At 43.2% G+C, this 20,234-nt stretch overlaps 2 protein-coding genes and 1 pseudogene across 3 annotated transcripts; 1 reads left to right on the top strand and 2 right to left on the bottom strand.

Annotated features, from left to right (window-relative positions):
- Positions 1–6,310: 6,310 nt before the first annotated feature.
- On the top strand, positions 6,311–9,572 carry LOC115248198 (phosphomannomutase 1-like; annotated as a pseudogene).
- Positions 9,573–12,874: 3,302 nt separating this feature from the next.
- LOC115248196 (cold shock domain-containing protein C2-like) lies at positions 12,875–16,661 on the bottom strand. 2 transcript variants are annotated; one of them, XM_029831820.1, is made up of 4 exons: positions 16,575–16,661; positions 14,819–15,154; positions 14,577–14,699; positions 12,875–14,096 (listed from the first exon to the last, which is right to left on the bottom strand). In XM_029831820.1, the coding sequence occupies exons 2-4, from the start codon at positions 14,998–15,000 to the stop codon at positions 13,934–13,936; spliced, it is 468 nt and encodes a 155-aa protein (XP_029687680.1). In that variant the 5' UTR covers positions 15,001–15,154; positions 16,575–16,661; the 3' UTR covers positions 12,875–13,933. The 2 variants fall into 2 exon arrangements, with proteins under 2 accessions (XP_029687680.1, XP_029687681.1); XM_029831821.1 differs by having other exon boundaries at positions 14,819–15,151.
- Positions 16,662–17,240: 579 nt separating this feature from the next.
- Positions 17,241–19,544, bottom strand: LOC101073324 (RNA polymerase III subunit H). Its single transcript, XM_003976304.3, has 6 exons — positions 19,232–19,544; positions 19,036–19,132; positions 18,539–18,625; positions 18,216–18,279; positions 17,899–18,136; positions 17,241–17,561 (listed from the first exon to the last, which is right to left on the bottom strand). Exons 1-6 carry the CDS (start codon positions 19,340–19,342, stop codon positions 17,511–17,513), a joined length of 648 nt encoding a protein of 215 aa, XP_003976353.1. The 5' UTR covers positions 19,343–19,544; the 3' UTR covers positions 17,241–17,510.
- Between the last annotated feature and the right edge of the window lie 690 nt (positions 19,545–20,234).

The raw sequence follows: 20,234 nt of genomic DNA, 5'->3' as shown, positions 1-20,234 counted from the left end.
TGCGCGTTAATGAACAACTGCGGAGTGACAGTCGCTGTGCGCATGTTAGGGGAGGCAGCTCAAGACTCCCACACTCCACCCGCACCGATCCTGGCTCCTCTCGGGCCAAAACACAACCCGGATTATTATTTTTTGACCCGCAGAGGAGCCTAAAGCTGCGTTTATATATGCAGCGACATTCTCCACATTTCTTCTTGGCCCATATAAGAGTGCATTATGGTTACTGTGGCATAGTTGTGAAAGTAGAGAGTGTAATGGAACAAAAACATTTGCTACCACCCAAGAATTTATACCTTCACACCATGATAAACTGTTGATCTTCAAAGCACGGTGATTGGGAGCGCACAAGAGCAAAGGTCACTGGCGGCCATAAAAGTGAAGCATTTGTGGCTCTGATAAATATTGTCTGTTATAAAACAGGGTGGAATTAAGTCCATGTGCGTGTGTGTGTGTGTGTGTGTCCAGTTTGGTGGGGCAAACCCTCTATAAATCAGAGAATAATAACCAAATGTCAGTGTGGCTCAGGGTTGTTGTTTTTATTGCTGTGTATCTGACAACAGTATCCAAACTCTGATTCAGCGTTGAACGTTTTACCAGTGTTGTTCTGGGGTTTTTTTTTGCAGCCCTCGCGTGACGGATGAAAATCTTTGCTGGTATCTACTGCATCTTGTATCTTACTGGCAGCTGCACGGATGTAATTCTGGTGATTTACTGGAACGCATGTGTCATGATGCAAGGATAAATGTTGAATTAAGAGTGTGTGTGTGTGTGTGTGTGTGTGTGTGTGGTGTGTGTGTGTGTGTGTGTGTGTGTGCGCGCGGCGTGTGTGGTGTGTGCGTGTGTGGGTGTGTGTGTGTGTGTGTTTTGGGGCATCAGTGGTGATGTCACAATAGTCCTGGTGGTGTATTTTATTAGTAGTGATGTCGCTCTGAAGATGTTCTGGCACCTTCTCCTGCTACCAGAACACACTCCATGTTTGTCTGCGCTGGGGCTCCATCCGAAGCCCAAAGCAAACTCTGAAAGTGTGTCCCAGCTGCCTTCAGACGAGAGGCGAGGGGTGCTAGACTATACAATATATATGCTGTGTACTGTAGAGATAGAAATATTAAAATATATAAAAAAATATATATTCTTTTTCTCAAGTAATATTCTAGTCTTCTCACACTGGATTTGGTTGTTTTTCGTGATCTGTAAGTCATTATCATCAACCTCCAAAGAATAAACACTTGAATATTTCAGCCTGAATCTATATAACCTACGAATTTACACATTTTGAACTGAGATACCTAAAATAAATCAAAATTTGTTGCTGACTTTATGATTTGTTGAGATGCACCAGTACATATACATTCAAGGTCTCCTAGCAACACTTATTCTCTGCTGTGTGGTACATTGTCTGTTTCCTGTCTGGCTGCCACTTGGCAGGCTCATAAATAATCGTTAAACAGGCATAAATGACGTTGCAATAGCACTGTTGGCTCGGGGCTCACAGCCATTAGAGCTTCATGTGAACGTGTTGCAGCAGGCATTTTATAAGACTTAATGGCTGCACTTTATGGTGTTTAATAATAGGAACTGAACACTCCCCACGGTGGTATTGTTGTTGCTGTGTGATTTTTGCTCCAGCTGACCACTGAACGCACCACAGATAAGGGGGACTAGTTAATGGCTTTCGCCTCCCCCCACAGAACAAGTCAGCAACTAGGCCGCACAATGATGATAGATTTTGTTTTTTAAAACCTGTATCTATTAGGTATTTAATTAAACAATACAAAAATATACTACACATTACACAAGCCTACCAAACATACCAACAATGAGGCACATATGGGAAACAAAAAGGAGCAGTCGTGACATACAGAGATAAAACTCAGATGAACTAGTCCTTCCAACACTCCATGTTGGCACTGATTTCTCTCTGAAAGTTGCAGAAAAATCTTCCAGATGTTCCCAAAATGTGTCAAGTCTGTTTTTTACAGTGTAGCTTATCTTTAACTCAAGGTGATGGATAGATGATCAGCAATACTGTTGATCTGAATATCAGGATAATCAGGATAATCACAGTTTTCATTTTTCTCAAAACAGGTTTTTGATGGTACCCTCCCGTAAACGACGCCTCCTTTCCACATCCATGTGATCCACCATGTGACCCGTGTGGTACACACCTGATCAAGTTAATGAGCTCCTATCTGTGCTCAACAGAATTAATAATAATAATTAAAACAAGACTTGCTTTGATTTTTGATAAGAGGGGTTGTGTGTGTGTGTGTGTGTGTGTGTGAGTGGTGTGGTGTCTTTGTGTGTCTTTGGGAAGACCAGGACATTTTGGTGGTCCTTACGCCTACTTACACTATCTCCTATTCTTTGTAAAAAGTTGTGAGGACCAGCCAATAAATGTCCTCACTTTGGTAGCACAAATGCATTTTCTGGTTTTGACTGTTCAGCAGCACAGAGGTGTCAGAACAAAACAGTAAAGAAATCTTTAGGAAAATTTAAGAAGTCAGGTTTATACTAGCAAACCTTTAATAAGACTTTTACAGTGCAAGTTGGGACAGAGAAGAGAGGAGCTGATAAGGAGAACAATATTGATTATACTTTCTTGTTCGACCAAACTGACCAAAGTTAGAGTTCAGACTGAAGTTATTGCTGTGGCAAGAGAGACAGAACGCCAACTTGCTGGAATCTGATTAAATGTGGGTTTAACATAGCAAGAGGGAAGCAGCACAATCACAACTGCCAAAGCTGATGATTAATCTGTTTACGATGTCAATAAACACCCATTGATGCCTCCTTCCTTACAATTTGACATATGAATTTGCCGCTTATAAATCAGACGCACGTATAAACGACTCATTCGGCTGATACTGAAGAGCTTGTTATTCAACGCACAAAATGGGGCTCTGAGACTTTTAAAAGTTAGCGGGTTACAACAAACCTCTTTAGGTGATATGGCCAGATAACTACGTGCAGGACAGGCCCCTGATCTCTGCACTGTTTATTTATGACTGCTGAGTAATGCGTAAAAGATATAACCTAGAAACTGATTTATGATGCCAGTATTAAGCTTGTCGCAATCAGGGTACGAATTGCTGCTAAAGATTTCATCAACCTGTAGACCAATTACTGGCTCAAGAGTCAGGCAACGAGCAGGGAACTAAGAGACAACACACAAAATCTAGCTGGCATAAATCTCCACTGTCCAACATTAACCACAAGTTTGCACCATAACAGTATGTGTTATATAAGAATTATGGCTTCACTGTATTTCTGGAATTCTGCTAAACATTAATAGTTTCACTGTATTTCACAATAATGGAAGTTTTTTACTGCTTTTACTAACTAAATATGACAGGAATACTTCCACTAAAACCCTTTTTGAGAGGAAAGTCAAAAGAAAAAAGATGCACAGAGATTTTTCCTTCCTAGAGGAAGCGAAAGACCTTAATAAAAAGAAGACCTTGCCCCAACAATTAAAAAAAAACAAAACATCGTTTCACACCTTCGATACCATTTTAGTGGTGGAAAGGTTGTCATTCACGTTTACCGACAGCAGGGGGCGGGACTCCACTTCCTCCTTGTTTGTGATTGGTTCACTTCCTCGGTACAAAAGCGTTTCTTCTCTTCCTCTTTAGACAGTCACGCGTCAACGCCAGATAAATAGACGAAAAGATTAAATGTTTCAGATATTTACCCAGCTGTAACTCCCAAACCTTTACTTTTACTGTTTTAGCCACAACAGGTGAAGATAACCAACGTTCAGAAACCACGTTATTAATAACATGGGATGAAAAAGAAAATAGAACAATTCTCGACATAAATTCTTTTTAGTTTGTGTGCCACATTTGAGGAGAATAGGACACGTATGCGCATTTTATAGGGAAGCGATCTTTTTGACTGGTCCAACCAGGAGCCGCTGAATCCTTGTTGCCCAAGACAAGACAATTTAGCTCAGGACAATTAATCTCGCGATCCATTCACACCGATTTGGTGACGTCAATATCCTGTTTAGTATTAAAACTTAGCACTTACTATTTAAATTGGACAATGCAGGAATTTTATAATATATGTTACGCCAAAATATACCGACTTAGTTACATGATTAAATCATTATTTTTTTCCTATTTTTATGCATTTTAAGCTGTTAAAATCACATTTTTGGGGGTAATCTGACTTCAATTAACACAATTTGGTTCAATGTGCCGTCTGAATAATCAACCAGTAAGAATATTCATACTAAAGGGCTGCTGTTATACCTGCCCAGTTGCTGCTCTCTAGTGGATTATTCGTGCTGTGCAGAGAAGCTGCGCCAAAGACGCTCCTTCAATAATTGACGCACTATTGTTGCCATGATGTGGGTCTCAGAAGTAAATGGTGTAAGTTTTTGAAGCAATGCTTCTCCGTTTGTGCTCTCCAAAAAGGTAAAACAAAATACGCCGAGGCAGAAACGTTTCGTCCTTGTGGTCTAAACGTTTACGGTTCTGTAACAATAATTTTGTAGATTATTTTAATATATTTGTAGAGAATCAATAATAACTATTACATACTTTAACTAATACCTATTACATGCTTCAACTCAGTACATTTCTAATTCATTTGAGGCAAAACATTTTTAACGCCTTGCGTTATTATCCGCCCACCTGGTGACGTATGGGTGTTTCTCTCTGCTCTGATTGGCTGGAAACCGGACACGTCCATCACGTAGCTCGTGAGGCTGGTCTTCGGTACCCCCCCCGAGTTAAGGGTTCGGACGGTTCCGAGTCGAGCTGAATTAACTGTAAGGGTTTGGAAATTAAGTTTTTATCCAGATCCCATTTGCGACGTTTGCAGCCAGCGAAACAAACTCGAAGAAAACAATCAATCAAACAAACAAACAAACCATAATTCAATCGAAATATGGAAAAAATTGAACGGCTTCTCGCCGGACCGGAATATCCTCTGTCTGTTTGACGTGGACGGGACCCTGACACCACCCAGAGAGGTGAGAGTGTTCGGTATTGATGCTGCTTTTTGTTGCCGTCCGAAGGACTGTTGGTAGTTGCTGTTCCCACTCATTGCGTAATAGCAAGGTTCTGACATGACACGCTGTTGTGTTCATTCTGTCTGCGGGAACATCTGGAAATGTCTGATTCCCTCTGTTCCCTATTTTGCAAATGTGTACGTGTGTCTTGATATTACATAATGTGTCCCACCCCCCCCCCCCCCCCATGGATATGACATCAGTCGCGTGGGTCCGCCCCCCCCCCCCCATCCTCGCGGGGTGATTAGTTGCAGTGTCATACCTTTAAACCGTCAAGATATTTTCCAATCATTTGCAGAAAATCGACCAACAGCTGGATGAGTTTTTGCAAACCCTGCGGGGTAAAGGTAAAGATTGCATTGTGGGAGGATCCGACTACTCCAAGATAGCGGAACAGCTCGGGGACATGGTGAGCACAGTTTGCATGTCTACCTGTGTGTTTGTCCTTTCCTGACCGCAGTCCATGCAGCAATGTTTAACCCCCAAGCCGTGTTTGTTTAGTAGTAGTAGTACTACTAGTAGTAGTCGTATAGTAGTAGTAGTTAGTAGTAGTTAGTATTGGTGGGTGGTGGTGAAAGACAAGCAGACTGCAGTCTACAGGGATAATTGTTTTATTCTGGTTGTGGAGGGTTTAATGAAATCTGGTTGAGGCTTCTCACTTTAAGCCCCAGTGCAGCCTGAGGTTTGGTGTTTTGTAGTAGCAGGGGATGGCACCAAGCCACCTTCAAAGCACTGCCGAGGTACCCCCTGGACGCAAGGGCACTCTCATCCAGGGGTGTACCCTGCCAATACTGGAGCTGGGATAGGCTCTAGCACCCCCCCCCAACCCCCCCCCCATGACCCCAAAAGATGGCTTCATGCTGTTGATAGAGCAAGTGTTGGTTTCTCTACATTGCTGTCATATTCTTTAATTTGGTTACATGATTGTGTCTCTGTGACGTGCACACAATGTTCCGGGACCTCACCCGTTAGGAGGAGTAAAATCTCCGCGTCTGTCCTTTCAGTGTATACACAAGTTTGACTACGTGTTTGCCGAGAATGGAACAGTGCAGTACAAAGATGGGAAATTGGTCTCCAAACATGTAATGTGAGCACATTTTACACAGGTTACATTTGCGAATTCTTTGGAGGGAATGGAGGTGGCTTAAAATCGGACCCGCCATCTTGGTGATGGATTGCATGTGATCCCATCAGGCCATTCAGAACCAGATCGGGGAGGAGCTGCTGCAGGGACCTGATCAACTTCTGCCTCAGCTACTGGGGCTGATCAAGCTACAAACGGAAAAGGTTGAGATGTTGCCTGAAGGCCACAAGCTCAGCACCCTGAAGGTGACGCACGGCTTAACCAACTCTCTCCAAACCCGTAAACGTCCGGCGCTGGTGTCTTCTGCAAAACGCTTCTCTGTTTTCAGAAATAATATGACAAACGTGGACTTTTGTTGGGTTTACCTGCAGGGGGACCTTCATCGAGTTCAGGAATGGAATGCTCAATATTTCTCCCATAGGCCGGAACTGCACAAAGGAGGAACGGATGGAGTTCTCGGAGATAGACAAGGTGAGATTCTTTCCTGCGTGTGCAGCAGCAGAGAACACGCGCACACATGTTCATGAGTGAGCTGCCAAAAGCTGCTTCCTGTATTTATGTAAAACAACGATGGAGGTTATATAAAAGCAGTTATTGAAAAAAATGCATGTTATTGCGTGGTCATGTAGTAAACGTTGGCTTTGGCGTTTGTTTTGGCTACAGAAAAGGAAGGAACCAATAACATTCATATGGGAGTGTAGCTGAAGATGTTACGAGCAGGCTGCAATAGAACACAGGCTCATGCACGAGTCATTAAACAGGCACACAAACAGCAGCAGGCATTCGGACAAGTAAAAATCCAGCTTTCAGGTTGCTGCTTTCTTGTTTAGATTTGCTTATACAGTGCAAAAACACAAACAGTAACGTCTAATCCAACTCGATGTATTAAAGATCACCAGGGGGCTGTGATGTCATCAGTTATATTTTAAGATGTGTTTAAGGGAATCTTTAACTTTGAGTCTCTTGTGTGCCGCTGAACTCTGATGTGCAGTTGAGTTAGTTGTTGTGCTTTAACCAGGTTTTGGCTGCAGTTTTTGTGGTTTTGTCTTAAAATCCAGCTTCAGTTTCAAATGCTCCCAGTCTCCTCTTGGTTCTACCTTTACCAAAGGTCAGCAACAAAAAGAACGTCACGGCTAATCGCATCAGGTTTTGAGTGCATCACTTTGACAGCAGCCATCTATTTTCTAAAGGTTTTTCACCCTTCAATTACTGTCAAACAGGCTTTTTGGCCTCTGCACACAGGAATATGCAGACAAAAGATGTAACACTTCAGACATACTCCACTTCGTTCATACCTAAAACCCTCTATAGTGTCTGTATGTGACATTCAGCAGCGTAGAAAAGGGACCAGCTTGAAGCTCGAGGTAGATAAGCGTGCACAAGTTGGACATGTGATAACAAAGCTGCTGTTGTTCTCCACAGAGAGAGAAAATCAAGGAGAAATTTGTTGCTGCCCTGAAGGAGAAGTTTGCTGGAAAGGGTCTGCAGTTCACTAAAGGTGAGAACATTTAGTCCCTTTAGCTTTAAAAAGAAGTTTCTAGAGACCAAGTTCAGACCATTTAACATTTAACATTTCCAGTTATGTTGTATTATTAATTCAGTGAAGTTGATTGACAGCCAGGTTCGACACACTGTCTGCTTGTCCACTGTCTCGTGAACCTCCTAGGTCCTACCTGGACCTAGGAGTCCTTGGTTAACGATTACACACGAGCGGGGGTAAATTGACCTGGATGTTTGCGTACGTGCCGTGTGCAGCCAAAGCTTCATTGAGGACCAGACTCCTCCGGATGAGACAAACATCTCAGTTCACATTTACAGGACAATTATTATCCACGCGTCCATTTTCTGTCAGCTGCTTCCTGCTCCAAGGCAGGGTCACAGTGAGAGGTCACCGGTCCAATCACAGGACACACACGCAACATTTACAGTCCACACACCAGAATGTGAACAGGAGGTAAAGAATTTTAGTTTATGGGCATTAAAAGAACTTGTTTTTTCATTCGGTCGTGGGACCACAGAGGCGAGAGGGTTTTTGTCTGTGCGACCGAAGCATTAAGTTACCTACTGTATAACCAGAAGAGGTCGTGCGATGGCCTTAACGTGGGGATGGGGGGCAGGTCTGGTCATATAGATCTCCACCATTATGCTGCAGTGGTGTTTGTTTGGGATGGAGGCGTGTTGAGGGTGTGTGAGTGAAGCCGCCTCCTGATTGGTCAGGGCAATCATTTCATTTCCGCTGGACGGGGGAAGGGCTGCAGACGACGTCAGAAGGCCCCTGCGGTGGACTGTGCCCGAGTTCAAAGGTCACAGCAGCTACAGGTGTTCTCTGAGCCACAATCTCACATTCCTTCCTGGATAAGGCAGGGGAATGAGCACCAAACAGCCCCTCCAGTCACACCTTCTGCTCAGAGTGGAAATGTTTGCCCTGCAGGTCAGAAGCAGGTTATGGAGGAAAACACGTACTGGGAGCTCTGGTTGACACACACTTTATTATAAAACAGATCCATGGATCCACCGACAATAACAAGGGACTCTTTCATCCATCTTCACGCAGGCGGCCTCATCAGTTTTGACATCTTTCCAGAGGGCTGGGACAAGACCCTGTGTCTGGACTGCTGGAGAGGGAAGGACTGAATACGATCTACTTCTTCGGCAACGAGACCTCAGACGTAAGTGAAACGGGTGATTTCAAATCAGCAGTTCGCACACTGACGTCATCAGGCAGACGTGCGTCAGTGGGGCCTTTTACAGAGGCGTGCTGCACTTTTCCTGGTTGTTTGAAAAGGTGACAGGGTCAAGGGAATTTGGGGATTTCTCTGTAAATATGAAAAAGGTTTTAAATGATAAATGATAAAAGGCGGTAAAGCAGCAGAATAACATCGAGTGGATGTTTGTGCTTTTGCTGACTGGTTTTGTGATTGTCTCTGAAGGGGGGAAACGACTACGAGATTTTCAATGACCCGCGAACAATCGGTTTCACTGTCTCCAGCCCGAATGACACGGCCAGGCGTTGTCAGGAGCTGTTTTTTAGCACTCCGCCTCGGGAATGCTGATGCCCGGAACGGCTCCAAAGCCCTGCCCTCTCTCCATTTACCCACAAGCCCCCTGAGTTGCTGCTTGTGGGTCTCTGCTGCTACAACAAAAACCAGGTTGTTTTTGAACTACTGAAAGGTGCCACTACTGATTTTCTTGTTATTTATGATTTTATTGTATTTTTACACTAAATTCTGACACTTTTTAGCTGCAATATTTAAAAAATATGACAGTGACAGGCAAGTCAAAAGGTGTGCAATGAACATAAAGGTTTTAAGAGCTTCTACAAACCACTGTAGTAAAGACATTAAATACATTACTCCAAATTAGATAGAACTGTGTTGCACTAATCTCAGCATGATTTAACACCAATTAAGGGAAATGATGGTGAGAAAAATATGGCTCTGGATGTGGTTGCCTCTGTCTTTACAGCCATGAGCCCAATACTTCTGGATAAATTAACGTATCTGAGGTTTTTTTGTGCTTTTGATTTCGCCCAGGTTGCTTCTTTCAACTCCATGAGATGTGTCAGCACGGATTAAATGTTAAAACTATCAACTCAATACATTTAGGAATTGTATTAAGACCACACACTGTGACCAACATCCAGCGTGTTGATGCCTGTTCAGTTCCTTGTTGCATTTTCTGCAGCAGTCTGCAGGGATGGTTTTAAATTTAAAGTGTCAAAGCTGTCTCAGATTCTCGCTAATGCCAGCGATTTATAGGATTTTGATAGGAAATGCACATTAGCGGCAGCTTTGTGTCTATAAACACTCATATCAGCCTATAAACTATCATACTGGGATCATATGAATGTGTACATTATTGTAATTTTGAAATGTGTCACTAATGCTGAACCATAAAATGGTGTCATGTATTGATTACTGGACAAAATGTTAAAATAAAACGTTTTCTCCACCTCAACAGCTCCCTACTAATTAATTTCTGTTAATTTGTGCCAGTGATGCTGTTTTTCCTGCCCCTCAAGCTGCACAGTGTTTTAAAATGCAGATTGCTTTATTTATTTGCTTCACTTTGGAATTAAGCAATAGTTTTAAAAAATCTGTAATGACACACTGTTGCATATTTTACTATTATTATTGTTAATCAATTTGCTTTTAACAGCTACTCAGCTACGGCTGCTGTAATCCTTAAAAATAATTAAAAGGAGAATTGCACAAAACTTGAAAAGAGTTTTATTTTTGTGATGCTGTTGAGCTAATCTGCTAAAAGCCTTTTCAGTGAAACAGATTAGTTTATTTTAACTGATTAAAAACTCAAGATGGATTTGGATGATGATTCAAACACTGAATGACTGAAACAGAAATGATTTAAGGCAGAGGAGCGACAGAAAAGTAATAATGTTAAAGACTAAAGATTGAAATTTTGCCAATTGGGAATTCAGTTTTTGTAAATCTTATTATTAGTTGGATTTTTGTAGTTTATTTATGTAGTTTTGGGGAGGGCTTGAAGCAGCGCCCCCTTGAGGAGAGAGTGCGCGTGCCAGTAGTGATGTTCCTCTGACACGGGGCTTAGAACCACGCCCCAAAACTCGGTAACGTTTTTGTATGCCTTTCACTGTGGTGTCTGATCCTGGCTTCCGTGCTCTGGTGGCTAAACTGGATCCCACATGCACCCTTCCATCAAGGCAGACAGTTAAAGCCATGGTGGAGAGGAGGGAAGTGGAAGAAAAGGAGAAGGCCAAGGCAGCCCTGCAGAATGTTGACAGTGTCAGCTTGACCGCAGATATGTGGACCTCCATCTACATGGATGCGTATCTCGCTGTCACCTGTCATGCTATTCATGCAGGTGAACTCTCCACACTCCTGGTGGGAGTTCGGCGGCTTTTCCTATCAGCACACAGCAGAGAACGTCTGGAACTGCTCGAGAGATTTTAAGGGAATGGGCTCTTGAAGAGAAGGTGAAGTGCTTGGTGACTGATGCTGCAGCAACTATTCTGCAGGTGCGGCACGCCGTCTGCCTGGCTCACGCACTAAACTTAACTGTCAAAAAGGCCATGGATGCTACTCCTGGGCAAGATAATATGAGATCAAAAACGAGGCGGATGATCACCTATTTTAAATCAAGCACCACAGCTAAAGAGAAGCTGCAGCAGATCCAGGTGCAAATGGGCCATCCTGTCACAAAACTTATAATTGAAGTAGACACAAGATGGAATAGCACCTATGAGCTGCTGCAGCGTCTTTATGAGCAGAGGGATGCAGCTGCAGCTGCTCTGACCACTCTGCCCACAGCTTTGGACCTATTGACTGCAAATGACTTTGAGTGTGCATCTGAGTGTAGGAAGATACCGTCACCTTTTCATGCTGCCACCGTAGAGCTCTCACATGAAAAGAGGTGTCGGGATCAAAAATAACACCCCTGATAAAAATGCTGAAGCATGCTTTGAGTGAGCTGATGGCACAGAACTCAAACAAAATGGCAAAAGACCTTGGCATAAACCTCAATAGAATTATGAATGATAAACTCAGTGGGATAGAAACCACAAGCATCTTCTCTTTATCATCATTACTTGACCCAAGATTTAAAACACTCGGATTCCAAAGCCCTTCAAATGCCGAGTCAGCTGTGCACCGGTTAAAATCGGAGTGTGCGGCATTGTTGCCGAATGCACCCACCCAAGAGGACCCGCCGTCCACTTCAACAGCACAGCCAGAACCAGCTGCTTCTTCCCAAGGTACAAAAATGATAGAATTTGGATCAATAGATTTATTTGCATTGATTCATGTACAGACTAAACTTTATGTAATGTTTTATTTTGAGTCATTGATCCGTGGAAGCTGTTGGACAGGGATGCTGAAGAAGCAAGAGCGTCCAGGAATGCCACCGCTGATGCCATAGTGGAGGTGCAGCGTTATCTGTCAGCCCCTCCACTTGAACGATCACAGGACCCTCTGGTGTACTGGACGACAAACAAAGCCCGATACCCAAACCTGTACCACCTGGCAAACCAGTACCTCGCAACACCAGCATCCTCTGTGCCCTGCGAGAGGGTGTTTTCTAAAGCCGGGGAAATAGTTTCAAAAAAGAGAAACCGCCTCAAACCCTCGACTGTGGAGAAACTGTTGTTTTTTAAATAAAAATGCATAAGCACACCAGTTCACCCAAGCACCTTAGGCCCATACCCCCATCTGTTCCTAAAATATATAGAAAAATAATAATAATAATACAACATCAAAAGTGCACAAACAGCAAAACTCAAAGTGCACGCTTGCTGGGTCATCAACCTTTTGCATGGCTGCAGTACCACCAATGCGCCAGCAGATGACGCCCGCGTTCGAAATGATTGAAGCTTCGAGTAATGAACCAATTTTCAACACAATGGTCCAAAAGGGTTCAAAGCCTCATGAAACCTCATTTGGACATCACTACGTGCCAGCTTTAAATTCATAATGTGTATCGCCGACAACTGTCCCACTTAAACAAAAACAGGTAGGAACTAATGTTCGCCTTAACAGGGGGCCATAAAATGTAACGTTACTGTTACATGTTAGTTCGCAAAAATAAACAAATCAGTTTTTGAAAAGACCCTAATTATTCTATAATTCTGAATTTATTTTAAAATAATGATTTAAACAAACCATCATGGTTACACAGAATGCATCCAGAAGTTCTATGAAGTCAAGATGTTCTGTGAACAAAAAAGTACAAATAAATTATTAATCAATAAAGCAATAAGAGTCCGTGCAGCTCCCTCAAAATGACAAAAGACAGGATCATTTAATGTTCAGCAAAATAAACTTTAATTTCTAAAAAGTCAATCACGGAGAAAGAGAGCGAGAAAGACTGAGACAGACAGAAAGTTTCACTTCTGTTGAACAATAAACTGAATATGGGACTGGTAACTAACGCACTCACTAAGATTTAGAAACAATGGGTCACACATGCTTTGAAAAGTGGACAAAAACAACAAATCCAGAAAAACCCTTGCAGAGATGTTCGGAAAGAAGAACAACTTATTCACAGTTCTATTCTTTGACTGCAAACTCAGATGATGGAGTTTAATCTGAAGAGACATGGTAATTCTGGGACATTACCGTCAAATAATAACAATCAACACATCCCAGGCTGTGTGCTTCACAGTAACGGTGCTGAAATGCTTTGTTATCGATGGGATTGTTGAAATGCTCTAATCTGAGGCCTGTTTTAGTCTCTCTAACCTTCGACTCACATTCATTCTCTTCTTTCGGCCTCTTGTTGTTTTCTCTATTTCTCTATTTTCCATCATGTTTCAAAACCAAAAGGAGGAATGAAGGGACAACTTGGCTTTTTCTCAAACATCGATAATATGGAGATTTTGAGGGGTGAGTTAGAGGTTCGATATGACTTTTAAATGTAACATTTACACTGCCGTTTACTGCTATTTCTAAAGGTGGCACCTGATGGGAAAACAGGAAAAACACGTCTCCTGAACCTCTTTTGTCACCAGCCTCATTTTGAAACTGGTGAAAGAGAGGAAGTGAAACTGCCCTCTGCTGACTCGCCTCAGTCTGCTTGACCATTACATTTGTGTTCGAAGTCTTCCGAATGTTTCGTGGTTTATACAGCTGCTGAGTAGGAGGTCAGTGACCTCTTCCAGTTTTCCAAATCTCACCTTCCTCAGATGACAGTGCCCCCCCCCAAAAAACAAAAAAAATAAAACAATACGTCAGAAAACAGGTACATGCACGGCACGTTCTTCAGTGACACAACAATGACTGAAAACAGTTTAGTAGGCCTCCACAGTTTAGCACAGAATGTCCACTGGCCCTTTGACGGACACCCTGCGGTGCTCAGGTCTACGAGCTGATGATCTGGCCGGACCAGGTCTCGTGTTTCGTCCCTGGGTTCAGATGTGTGATCTTCACCTCCACCGCCTGCACCTTCAGGTTCTTGGGCGGGATCCGGCTCACCTTATACGTGACCTCGTCTCCCTCCACCGGAACATACTCCCCCTCGATGCTGAAGGAGAAATCACAACGTGCGCTGAGTCAAGATTCTAAATGTTCCTATGAGAAAAAGCGATCACATGCTTGATGGGTTTTTTTTAAAGGTGCAGCCACAATTAACGACATTAAGCTCTGGGAAAGAGGGAAGTTATTTTGTTCAGTTCCTGAAAGCCAAACCAATAATTTAAGAAAAAACAACTGAAACGTTTCTCTCCATATCTGCTCTTTAAGCTCCAGCTAAAATTTAGGCAGTGACCTTTAACCTTGAGCTCTCGTTATACAGACACAGTGGTGATAATGATCCACTCACTGCCTACAAACCAAGCCTGAGTTCCAGTCACGATGGAGCTAACTGAATCATCTTGGACGACCTTCACAGGAGAATCGTCTCTGATTTCCCGTTTCCACATTTAAATCGTGACGTGTTGAATGAACTCAGAGATGACGCCTGCGCCCCCCAGATATCTTCCCCTCTGTGTGAAACGCCGCTCACTCTGAGATATGAACAAAGATGTCCTCGCCGCTGTTGGAGGGTCGGATGAAGCCGTGACCTTGTGATCTCGAGAAGTTCTTACACACCCCCTTGAACACTGGACCTGAGTGAGCGCGCACCGTTCTGCAGACAAGGACAGAAAAGTGTGGACACTGATTCAGGAAGCAGGAGATTACCTCAGTAGTTACTGCAGATGGAGATGCGCTGCTCTATTCAAGCACAAACCAACCACATGGACTTACGCTGAGTAGGTGCGCGTGCGTTTGGTTGGTAATGGACTTGGCAGATCTCTGGGCAGCTGCTGCTCTTTTCCATCTTCCCACACTCGGCTTCTCTCCCTCAGGAAGGGAAAGGAGAGGGTGAGAGAGGTGTCGGGGGAGCGCAGTGGCGTCCCCGAAGGCGACGTGAGGCTAGGGTCCGCCATGATGCCACGACAAGGATGGACGCAGTGCCAGGTACTTCGGTTGCCTCCTGAGGCCAAACTCCGCCGGAGCGTGCGTTGGCTGATGCGTGGGACGCGGCCTGAGCAGATATATCGAGGTCAGCGCTGTCACTTCAAGTCTGTCAGGAGGGACCTGCTGTGAAGGGAGGGGCCACAGAGGCAACAGGACGGTTCAACACAGCTAAATATGTTGCATTCAGGAGCTTTAAATATTAAAGGTTTGGGAGTAGAATATTATATTTAGTGCCTTTCATTGTGGTTGGTCATTTCATGGCAGAACTGTCCTCACTTTCATCAAAACATATTAAAAGTATAAGATATAATATGACCTTTAGCATGTATATAAGAATATATACTGTATATTGATGCTACACTTGCAGCTACTGGCTGAATACCAGCACGGAAATAAAAAATTTAAGCATGAAAAACATTAGTAAATCATAATCATAACAAAATTATAATTGAAAAACGACTTTAATGGCAAATGTTTAATGATAAACTAAAATCGACACCTCATCCATTTCTAAACATCCATATTGGATCGCCTCCAGCAGACCAGTATTGTTTCCCTCCACCTGCCAGACGAGCTGTGACGCAAGTGAGTTTTACAGAGTGCACATCTCATGAGATGAAAAGTAATTTTGTGATGTCAAATAAATGGAGTTGCCTTTAAGCGCAGGTTGTATTCTGTAAATCTGCGTCCAATCTGCGAGGCTAATCTCTAAATCTATACATTACTACGGTGCACCGATTAACGTTTCACTGAATTTAAATATGTATCAATCGTGTTTCGTGTGCAGCTGCAGTCTCCTACACTGCTCTCTCTCGGAACTCCCCAGTTAAATCCCGTGTGTGATGTATTTTCTAGGCCCACTCCTCCGCCCACGCTGATGCGGGGAAAGCTGGAGTCTCCGCACGCAGCGTGACGTCAGAGGGGCTGCAGACCACCGCCTTCAGTGGTGCGTTCGTGACGTCAATGACGTGTTCCCGGTGGAATGATTACATCCTACAGGCACATAGTGCTGCCATAACATCACGTTCAACAACGCCCCGACTGCGTTGAAAGACAGTAGCAATGACATAATCACAGCAAATACAATTAAATTAAGTGAATTTTTTTTAAAAATGTGTGTTTACAGGAACGGTGTTGCGGGGAGATTTAAATGCTTCCTATGGTCAGGTCATCATAAAGGAAGGCACAATGTGTCCATTTACTGTTTAGGAAGTAACTTTCCAGCTTGGACACCGCAGGGAAAGTCCACATGCCATCAGCTCAATCGGAACCTGAATGTAAATAAATCGGATCACAACTGGACCAATATCCCCTGTTGATGCTCCAAAATCGCGTCAAATGGACAAAGGGACGATTTCACGAATTTGAACCCGAGTCGATCACGTGCACGCGTAATTAAAGCGTGTCTCTTTTGTTTAGCGCACACGCTGCCATGCAAAGCAAACAATACTACAATGTCCCGACCCCTTAAAAACAAAGACGGGCTGTCCCGCACCCCCCGCAGACGCCGCGACGCGTGAATGTTGTCAGAATCGGGACTCACCTGGTTCTGGTGCGCCAGCGCGGCGGTCGGCGTGTGAACGTCCGCGTCTCTAAAGCCGCTACGCGTTATATAATGAAGAGATAAATATAAGTCCACGCAGAGCCCGTCGAGAGAGCGCAGCTGTGATGCGGTCGCGTGCGTGCGTGTGCGCGCAGACGTCGTCCTTCAACGCTTGTGATGAGTGTCACCGGGGGAAGCGCCCGCTGCTCCCAACAAGCGATGCGTTGTTGCAAAATGACAATAAAGTCATTGACTTCCCCCCCAACTCAACGTCGCTTAAACTGATCTAAATCCTCAGATCTGCTTCATTACACAATCTGCACTTGCGATGAGCTGTTTCCTGTGAGTCAGTGCTCATTTATATAATTCCACCTGATCTGAGCCCAAGATTCCTGCAGCAAACGTTGCCAGAGCCAAGTTGACTTCTGGGCAGCTACTAAATGTACATAAAGTGCAACAGAATCTGTTCCACATCCATTAGAGCGAGACCTTCGCTGCCCTCCAAACTGTAGGATTTATTCTAATCCCTGCTTCCTATAATCACAAACCAACACATCACATCTGCCCAGACAGATGTTACAGCCATTGAAGGTGAGGAGACTCAGAAATGCTGTTGTCGATACCTGACCTCCTCTTCTGATCGTTGTACTTATTTGTCCAAGTCGGTTTTTTTTCCAATAGTATATTTTATTATGAATGGAAAAACAAAATTTCACACCTTTCAACTCAACATTTGCCAAATGCAGCATTATCACGGTGTTGTCAGGGAAAACGGTGTATTATCATGTACACAAGTGCTGACATGTTCAGTCCCAAAATGTAAAGAGCGCTGTTGTGACAGAAGTTGCATCACCACAGCAGAGTTCTGGATTGGTTGCTTCAGTTTCTCTGATAGTCTGCGTCAGTATTTGTTTAGAACCGGCACATTTCTCAGTTTTAATTGTTCCACCATGACAGTAGCCCCAGGCCCGGTTCACAGATGGTCCCCTGGGGGAGGGAAAAAAACAGCATGTGTTTTTGTGGTTGTTATTTTTGTACAGAACAAGCAGAAAACAAAACTCGATAGGAGAAGCTGTTTTGGGTGAACTCAGATGTTGGTGACTCAAAGTGCTGCTATGTGATTGCGGTTCAGCTTGGATGCTTTTTCCTCCCCCCATTTTCAGTTGCACCCATCGTATTATTGTGTACACAGGAGTGGTGCACAACAACTACACAAAAGTGGCTCCTGGACCACAGTCTCTAAACTTGATATTATCCTTATGTGTGTGTGAAAATGTGCACCTTTAACAGAGTCAAACATGTCACACATGAATTATGTTCTTACTATCAGAGTGTACGGTGCCTCCTTCTTCTCCTTGTTCTCCTCCTTCGGCGCGGAGGTTGTCGCCTGTCCTGGCTGGGCTGGCGCCTCCTTCTCAGCAGCAGACGGGCCCGTGGGTGACGTATCCACAAACACTTCATCCGTCACTCGGAAGCGTATCTCCTCCCCTTGGTCCATGTACAAGTCGTGCGCTCCTTCGTCTGTCTCATACTCCCAAACCCAAACTTGCTCTGCTTCATCGCTGCAGCTGTGGTTAAGGATGACGTCGTGGTTTTTTTTTTTTTTAAACTTCTGCCATAAAATATGTGTTGGCAGGATACAATTTTGCAGGCTGCTGAAGTGACTCTGGTGGAATGAGAATGTCATCAAAGAAACCCATCGTCACTGTGAAAGAGACCGTTGTCACATATTCATTCGTTAAAATAGAAGTAAATACACAACACCTTGATTTCCTTTTCAAACCACTAAATGTTTAGAATGACTCGTTCTATAACGAGAAAGTACATTTCTAGATGTACTAGTGCATTCAAGAACCATATCCAACTCCAGTTGGTCAGTGAAACACGCTTGGGATAACTGTGACCTGGATGAATGACGACCAACACAGATATTTTACATCTCTAGACAACAGTCAGGGCGTTACCATGAACTCCCTCTTGGCTGCAGTACTTGATCTTGCCAGTCAGGATCTCCTCAAGAAAAGGGTGAAAAACAACATACCGGAAATGCACTGAAAAGAAAGAGTGGAACACATTAGTGGTTCATGGAATAACTATAATCAATCTCTGGAAAACCAAATAACAAGCTGCCACAACATTATATATCTGCTATATATCTGCTATCAATTAAAAACAATTACTTTTTGAGAAAACAAAACTGTTTACAAAATGTGCAGATGTAACAAATCCCCTAAAGCTACATTTAAATAAGATCATAAGCAAAGAAAAAAAACTATGGTAACTCTTTGCTGTTAGATTTCATGTGATTATGAAATTAACTTGCTCCTAAACTTTACAAACGTGTCAGAGGATTCCAGTTCCAAGTATAGAGACATTTATGAGAACAAATTTAAAATTCTTGCAGAAGTTCTTAAAGCTCCATAACTTTAGCACCTATTATAGGTAGTTGCTTCCATCAGACCTTTGGTGTGAGAAGCACCGTCTCCTGGGAATATGTAGGAATCCTCCAGTTTTGTGACGTCATACAAGCAGATGCACAAGCCCACGTTGTAGACGACCTGAGGCGATAGTTCAACAATTGACAAATTCACATTTTTCAGGGTCAGATTACGACACTACCAGACTTAATAGATAACTTTTGGCATTGGGATGCAAACCTTGTTGGCCAGTTTCTTGTTCAGTTCCTCGGCTATGGCTTCATTGAGCGGTCTCTGGAAGTCCCACGGAGGGATCCGGACGGTATCGACCATCTCCACCAACACAAACATGCCGCCGGCCTGATCCTCGCTTCCACCCGCACAATCACTACTGTTGGATTAATCGCCCCTTTAAGGGCATTTCTTGCATTTCACAACAGCGAAGACGTGAAAAGCATTTTCAATTTTCCCCTTTCATAAACCATTTACAACGAAGAAACTATGCGGGTGACAATACTGCCGAAAAGTCTTTAAGAACTCATTTACGACAACAGTCTTTCGCGACATGTCGTAAAATTTAAAAGGCACAATACTGCCCGTTCGCTTGTAGTTATCACCTGTAGAGAAAAGTAAATAAAGCATCGAATCACTTAAGAAAACGTTCGAATGATTAATTCCATATCTGGCTAAAAGCATGAATAAATGGCATAAAATAAATGATAGCAGTCGCCAATTTTCATTTACTTCCCTTTGACATCTCTTGTAAATATGCAGTGTTTTCGGAACTGATTTAAAAAATATTTGTACTGAACCAAAGTTTCTCATATTCTTGAAGGAAATGTTAATGCACAAGTTAATAAAGAGTTGCTTAATCCGAGCGCAGTTGGAAATGAAATGAAACAACACGCATGCCTTCACGCAGTGTTTTCATGAAATTTTCTAGCTTTACAGTTAAGCTTGATATTTATGTCAAATCAAATGTTTTTCAACACTAACAGGCTTTTCGAAATGTGCAATTATGTGTAACGGGTGGTTAAATCATTTTACGATACTTGCAAAGATCAAAACCCTCCAAAAAATCAAACATTATAGGCACATTTTTAATGGCTGATGATTAAAGATGACAAACACGGGAGATTTACACTTGTTTAACATTCTTTTCCGGCCGTTTTTGATTTTGTTATGGACTAGATTAATGTAACTAACGTCAGTATCCATTCTGTTGCGCATCATATTTACCCAT

This window comes from Takifugu rubripes, unplaced genomic scaffold (assembly GCF_901000725.2).
Source record: "Takifugu rubripes unplaced genomic scaffold, fTakRub1.2, whole genome shotgun sequence".
In the NCBI taxonomy this organism is placed as follows: domain Eukaryota; kingdom Metazoa; phylum Chordata; class Actinopteri; order Tetraodontiformes; family Tetraodontidae; genus Takifugu; species Takifugu rubripes.
Note: the sequence above shows the minus strand (reverse complement) of the source record. Positions and strands in the feature narration are given on the sequence as shown.